The sequence below is a fragment of the Camelus ferus genome, chromosome 14, assembly GCF_009834535.1.
Source record: "Camelus ferus isolate YT-003-E chromosome 14, BCGSAC_Cfer_1.0, whole genome shotgun sequence".
NCBI classification, from domain to species: Eukaryota; Metazoa; Chordata; class Mammalia; order Artiodactyla; family Camelidae; genus Camelus; species Camelus ferus.
The window spans coordinates 25,838,306-25,845,254 of record NC_045709.1 but is presented as its reverse complement, the minus strand read 5'-3'; the positions used below and the strand labels follow the sequence as shown (position 1 = coordinate 25,845,254).

The 6,949-nt window shown below is 55.8% G+C and overlaps 1 protein-coding gene across 2 annotated transcripts; it reads left to right on the top strand.

Moving 5' to 3' along the window:
• Positions 1-2,086: 2,086 nt before the first annotated feature.
• Positions 2,087-5,904, top strand: SOX1 (SRY-box transcription factor 1). Of its 2 annotated transcripts, XM_032496614.1 has the most exons (2): positions 2,087-3,305; positions 3,384-5,904. In XM_032496614.1, the coding sequence occupies exons 1-2, from the start codon at positions 2,513-2,515 to the stop codon at positions 3,665-3,667; spliced, it is 1,077 nt and encodes a 358-aa protein (XP_032352505.1). In that variant the 5' UTR covers positions 2,087-2,512; the 3' UTR covers positions 3,668-5,904. The 2 variants fall into 2 exon arrangements, with proteins under 2 accessions (XP_032352505.1, XP_032352504.1); XM_032496613.1 differs by having other exon boundaries at positions 2,087-5,904.
• Positions 5,905-6,949: the final 1,045 nt, after the last annotated feature.

Genomic DNA, 6,949 nt, shown 5'->3' with positions numbered 1-6,949 from the left:
TTATTTGATGAGTTCACTCTTAAATGCTAAATGGCCTGAAATCAAAGCAGTTTAATCTGCAGAGACCAATTTCCTCTTGCACTGTGTACTGTAGCAGCCCTGCAATAATAATAATAGAAGTAGTAGTAGTAGTAGTAATCATAATAATCGAGAGGAAAGAAAGCATTATTCCTGTACCTTGGACAAGCAATAGGATCAGGAAATTCACCACCTCAGATTTTTTTTTTTAACTTAAAGAGGAGGGGAAAAAGGAAGAGGCGTCATGTGTTCGCTACCCAACACGTTCAAACATCCTTATTACTCCTCTTACAACGATCATCGCTGTCATTACAAGTTTATTTCTATTACAAGATGGACAGCCCTGCCGCTTTGGTTAGGGACCACTGTACCCACTGGCAGTCTGCTAAGCACCGCCCTCTCCTGTGCACAGAGACGCCCCTGCTGCTCCGTGAGGTCACAGGAGGGATGTGACCTGTAAGCAGGCTTTGGGCCACTTTCACATTGTTCGGTTGGAATCGGTAGCGTGAGCCCAGTGGTGCTTGAGAATGGGTTTGGAAAACTCTTGCACGTCCTGGTATGGAAACCCCTTTGAGGTGTAAGCATTAGACTGCAGGTGGATGCCTTAATCACTCCAGGAAACCGGACTCCCGTTTGCGTAACGCAGGAAAATGGCATCTGGTCCCTTAGTCCCGAGGCCCCACTTTTTTCCGATTCTGGTTCAGGTGGGCCCCACTCCGTTCACGAAGTTTTCACAGTTCTTAGACAAACAGCTTGTGGAAGATTCGCTCCAGAGGAGTGTGGGCTAGATCATTCTTTGGCGATTTGAACAAACTTTTTCAAGTTGTTGAGTAACTAGAATCCAGATAGGTCTTGTTTTCAACCCTCCTAGAAATTCCTTTTTAGGAGGAAGAAACCACATTGAGAAGAGCACGTGATAACAACCCCCAGGCTCATTAAAAGCCCCCCCCCCCCAAAATAAAAGTTTGGGGCTAATGCTAAAAGCAGTTATGGGGCCCAGCTCGACACAAACGTTCCCGGGTTACAGGATTATCAGGGCCTGGACTGTGGAGGCCGTGCCTACGAGAGGGGGCACTGGAGAACTTAAGCACAGCGGCAGCCAAGCGTGCATCCTTAGGAGGGCGGAAGGACTGAGCTGTCCGAGCCCCGCAGAAGAGCCGGAAGGTGGGGAAAAGGGGGCGACTTTCCAGTTGTGTACCTCGGACGGTCCCCTGGCCCCCAGGGCTGGCCCTGCCTTTCCAGCCCTCGGGCCTAGCCCAGGGCTAGCATCCCGCCTCGGCCTCCAACTTTCCCCTTCCCTGCAGGCGCAGAGTTGGCTGGCAGGGGAGCAGAGGAGGAGCTGCCTCGCCTTTTCGCTCCTCTAAACAAGGCTCCGGGCTGCAACACCCCCCTCAACCCCCCGCCTCGCTGGATTCTTTCTTCGCCTTCCCTTTTAAACCCAATCGTTAATCGTTCGGAGCGCGCGGGCGGGGAGAGGCAGGGAGGGTGAGCTCGGGGTTCGCCGCCGCCGCGCGCGCTCAGGAAGCCTTGTGGCGGTGACCCCCCTCCCGGGCCTCCTTTCCCCTCTTCCTGCCCCTGCTCCCCCTCCTTCCTCCCCTCTTCGCCGCTCCGCCGCCCGCGCCCAGTGGATCTACTCCCTCCCCACGTCACTCGCCAGCGCGCCATGCAAATCACCGCCGCCGCCGGCTCCCATTGGCCGCGGCGCGCTCATTTAATGGCAGCCCGGGCCCGGCGTATGGCTGCTGGGCCCCGCGCGCCGCCGGCCCCGCGTGCGCCTCCGCTCCGAGCGCACGGCCCCGGGCAGGCAGCGGGCAGCCCGTCCCGGGCTCGGCCGCCCTGCTCTCTGGCCCTCTCCGTGCGCCTGCGCTCCCTCAGCTGCCCCCGGCGCCCCTCCCCAGCGGCACCGTGATCGCCCCCCCGCCCCCCTCCGCTCCCCCCTCCGCGCCTAGCAGTCCCCTCCCCCGCCTGGGCACCTGGGACCGGCACATGCCCAGCGCACGCTGCGCGCCGCCCTGCTAGAAGTTGCAGCCTCGGAGTTGGAGGCCGCCGAGGACCAAGTGCGGGAAGAAGGAGGCAGCGCGGCGGCCGGCGAGGAGGCGGCGGCGAGCCCCGGGCCGGGCCCCGCGCTCCGCTCGCATCCCGAAAAGTGGAGCTGCAACTTGGCCACTACTGCACCTGTTTGCACCGCTCTGCCGAGGGAGACCCGGCTGCGGCGACGGCGGCGGCGACCCCGGCCCTTGGCCTTTTTGGCAAGTGGTTTGTACTTGACAGAAACTTTCCACCTGTGAGCCGGACCGGCGCTGAGTGCGTGTGTGTTTGCCTCTTTTTTGTTGTTGTCGCCTCTACCTCCCCCCATTCTTCTCTCTGCTAGGACCTCTGCTCCCCACCCACCCACGTCTCGCTCCGTTTGAGCCCCTCTCCATCCCCCCCGCCCCCGGCTGTCTATGCTCCAGGCCCTCTCCGCGAGGTGCCGGTGAACCCTCGAGCCGCCCCGATGTACAGCATGATGATGGAGACCGACCTGCACTCGCCTGGCGGCACCCAGGCCCCTACGAACCTGTCAGGCCCGGCTGGGGCGGGCGGGGGCGGCGGGGGCGGCGGCGGGGGCACCAAGGCCAACCAGGACCGGGTCAAGCGGCCCATGAACGCCTTCATGGTGTGGTCCCGCGGACAGCGGCGCAAGATGGCCCAGGAGAACCCCAAGATGCACAACTCGGAGATCAGCAAGCGCCTGGGCGCCGAGTGGAAGGTCATGTCCGAGGCGGAGAAGCGGCCGTTCATCGACGAGGCCAAGCGGCTGCGCGCGCTGCACATGAAGGAGCACCCGGATTACAAGTACCGGCCGCGCCGCAAGACCAAGACGCTGCTCAAGAAGGACAAGTACTCGCTGGCCGGCGGGCTGCTGGCGGCCGGCGCGGGCGGCGGCGGCGCGGCCGTGGCCATGGGCGTGGGTGTGGGCGCGGCGGCCGTGGGCCAGCGCCTGGAGAGCCCGGGCGGCGCGGCGGGCGGCGGCTACGCGCACGTCAACGGCTGGGCCAACGGCGCCTACCCCGGCTCGGTGGCGGCGGCGGCGGCGGCCGCGGCCATGATGCAGGAGGCGCAGCTGGCCTACGGGCAGCACCCGGGCGCGGGCAGCGCACACCCGCACGCGCACCCGGCGCACCCGCACCCGCACCACCCGCACGCGCACCCGCACAACCCGCAGCCCATGCACCGTTACGACATGGGCGCGCTACAGTACAGCCCCATCTCCAACTCGCAGGGCTATATGAGCGCCTCGCCCTCGGGCTACGGCGGCATCCCCTACGGCGCCGCGGCCGCCGCCGCCGCCGCCGCGGGCGGCGCGCACCAGAACTCGGCCGTAGCGGCGGCGGCAGCGGCGGCGGCCGCGTCGTCGGGCGCCCTGGGCGCGCTCGGCTCCCTCGTCAAGTCGGAGCCGAGCGGCAGCCCGCCGGCCCCCGCACACTCACGGGCGCCGTGCCCCGGGGACCTGCGCGAGATGATCAGCATGTACTTGCCGGCCGGCGAGGGCGGCGACCCGGCGGCGGCGGCGGCCGCAGCGGCGCAGAGTCGGCTGCACTCGCTGCCGCAGCACTACCAGGGCGCGGGCGCGGGCGTCAACGGCACGGTGCCCCTGACGCACATCTAGGGCCGCGGGAGGCGCGGCGGCCACGTTCTCGTCCAGAGGAAAACACTGGCGCACTACCGCAGGTGCCACACGGCCCCCTTCCCGGGAGCCCCTGGGGACCGCTCGCGGGACACTTGTGCGTTGTAAACTGAACTTCGGTGTTTTCTTGAGACCTTTTGTACAGTATTTATCATCCACGGCGGAGGCAGAAAGCGTTTTCTTTGCTCGAGGGGACGCAGACCAGACCAAACGAGGGGCGACTCCAACTTTTCTATCCCGGCCGCGCGCCCGCTCTCATCCTCCATCGCTTCCTCGCGGCGGCGGGCGCCGGGGATGCCCGGGAGCTGTTCTCATTTGTTATCGATGTACTAAGGCAGAGCCAAACACCAGTTTTTTTGTAGTTGTTACCGCTTTTGGGGGTTGGTTTGTTAATTTATACAAAGCGATTCCCCCACCCCTTTCAGGCGGCAGCATTATTCTGGGTTTTGTAAAACTTTCTGTATCTGAGCATTTCCTTTTTTTTGTTTTGTATTATTTCATGTAAATGCAATGTGAGATTTTAATTTTAGGCGTTAAGGTGTGGGGAGGGGGATTCAGATTATGTACATAGTTCCCTTAAAAGTCCTTCTGAAAACGAAAAAAGAACCCCCACCCTAAAAGTGCATTGAGCTTCGGTTCGAGTCAATAAATTTAAGAGAAAAGTCCGGTTTTTCCCCATAAATCTGAAACGTGCTAAATGTACGTTCTTGTTCTATCAGCTCAGAATACAATTTGTAAATCTTAACATAATTAGTACATCTGACGAAGGAGAAAGAAAATCCATCAGCATGAGCTAAAACTGACGGAACCCCAGGGGAGAGGGTCGGATTTTCACATTCAGTGGCAGGAAAGGAAGTTAAAATCGATAGGTTATTCTGTAGAGTTTACAGTGTTAATATGGAAGGAGAAATAATTACCCCCCAAAAACCATAGTTTTGCAGTCTGGCCCTTGGGTGTGTAGTTTTTAACTGCGGGCCCATGTCAGCAGGCTTTGCGATTCCTTGTTGGCAGCTCTGCCTCTTCCAGCTGGCCTGGGACCTGCCAGCAGTTTGGTCTAGAGGAGGAAGGAGAAGGGAAGACCCCAGTGGTGGGAGGACCAGGACAAGGACCCATGACAAAGACCACGGCAGGGCCTCGCGGGCCTCGGTTCCCCTGCAGTTAACAAGATTGCATGTGGAATTTATCTGAATTTGGCTCATTGAAATGCACTCTCTAAGACAAAATGTACTGCAACCCCCTCTCCCTGGTATATTTCTCCTTGGAAAAGGGCAAAGAATTTTGTTAGATTTTCACGCACACAAAATCGACCACCCCCACATCCCCCGCGTAAACTGGGATGCAAGTTGCTAAGCAATGTGAACGCAAAATGCGATGTTTATTATTCCTGCGATCTGAGGTTGTTTGATGCTTTAAATTTTTTAATTATATTTTTTCTAGGTGTTTATTGGTACATTGCAGGTTTTTTTCTGGATTTTAAAGTTTTCTGTAAAACTTTGTCTTCAAGTAATCTGACAGTATTAAATATTGCATTTAAAAGTTATACTGTAGCAAATACGTTTTGAAATTAGTCACAACATAAACATGAAATGATATTTTTGCAAAGAACAAACCTTTAGGCCAGATCCAAATATGTTGATTTCATCAGCCCCTCATTTTCTCAACATCTTTTTTTTTTTTTTTTTTTTGTCCTGGGATGAGCATAAGACTCCATCCAAACATGGGCTTATGCTAGTAGGTTAATGAGAACCACGTTCAGTCTGCCTTGGAGAATAGCTTTAAGTAAAATGCTAACCTGACAATTGACATGTGTAATTTTTTGGAATCGCTTTGATTATTTTGCTTCAACTACTCATTCCTTAAAGTGATTGCAGAAATTTCAAGAACGACGTCAGTTGCTTCTTTCTAACAAGATAATAAAGTCCCCTTCTCTTTTCTTTTTTCTTTTTCTTTTTTCTTTAGCAGTCTGATCCTTTGTGAAACAGTGGTTCCTCCTGAAAGTGTTCGGATACATATGAATTGCTGAGCAGAACAGCGTCTTGAGATAGTGAGAGAGTCTGGGAATAAATGTCACACACAGTCCCCTGTGGGAAATTCTGTGATGCTCTGTTAACTCACCATGCAGCCTAAGGTCCAGGCCTCATTTACTCTGATATACACAGAGTTAAGTGGACTCTGTCTGGTTCTTTCGCTAATTCCAATCACCAGATCTCCCTGCACTTACTGGCAGGCAGTTGTGAGTTACTGCTCACAAACATGTGTGCCCAAATGTGTGTCTGTGCGGGACTGTTAGCATCACACATATTAGTGATGTGGGTCACAATTGAAATGTTTCTGACTATGAAAAAGTTTCGCAGTGTGCCGGGGACTCCGGGCAGAGCTGTCGCTTTCCTGGAAGGTAAACTTACAGTGCGGCATTTCTCCTTACGTGCCTCATGCAGAGGCAGCAGAAATACGCAATACCAGGTGGCACTAACCACTGCGTTAAAAACCCAGGGAGGCCTTAAAAAGAGGACTTTCTGGAACTCGGCGGTTGTGTTTTGTCGGCTGGAACTACGTGGAGAAAGGCAAGCGTCAGTCCTTTAAAGGCTCGATTTTAAAACAGCCTGGGGTGGGGGGAGTAGAAATTTGCTAGGATTCCTTGTTACAGATTGAGAGCTTTCACCCCAGTAGTGTTGCTATGATTGCAGCAAATGGGGAAGACACTCCCCGAAGTCCAGGAGACGTCTCACCCAGCCGTGAATTCCGTTTTTGCCTAGATAACCCTCACCTATTCACGAAATGAAATATTTTGTGACCATCGTTCTACGATAGCCTCATTCACTTCCAAATCACAGGGCCGTCCTTTTAGCGCTGATTCCAATTCTGTTTGAAAACCGTGTGGAGAGAGCGGACAGGACTCTTCGGGGCCTTGTGCAAAGTTTGCACAACTTCTCCGACCGACCGCGGGAGTTCGGAAACAGGCCTCTGCGCGCCGCAGCGCTCGCCAGGCCGAGGGGCAGCAGGGTTTGTTTGCTGGAGGCGCTTTCCCCTCGTTTCTGTCTCCAGCTGTAAAAAGAAAAGAAAAGGAAAAAAAAAAAAAAACACTCGCAGTCCTTTCTCGAGGCTGCTGTTGTTAAGACTTGGACATCACCCCTACCCCCCGCCAAAGAAACCCACCAGTAGCTGGATGAAGTGAATAAATTTCAAACCAGGAGCGGGTGCAGCGCGCCTGATCTGCAGATGTGTGTCGGGTAGCGTGACTGACAGGTCTATTAAAATCATGCA

Excerpts from the sequence above, each read along its gene's own strand:
- SOX1 (XM_032496613.1), top strand. The coding sequence starts at position 2,513 with ATGTACAGCATGATGATGGAGACCGACCTGCACTCGCCTGGCGGCACC.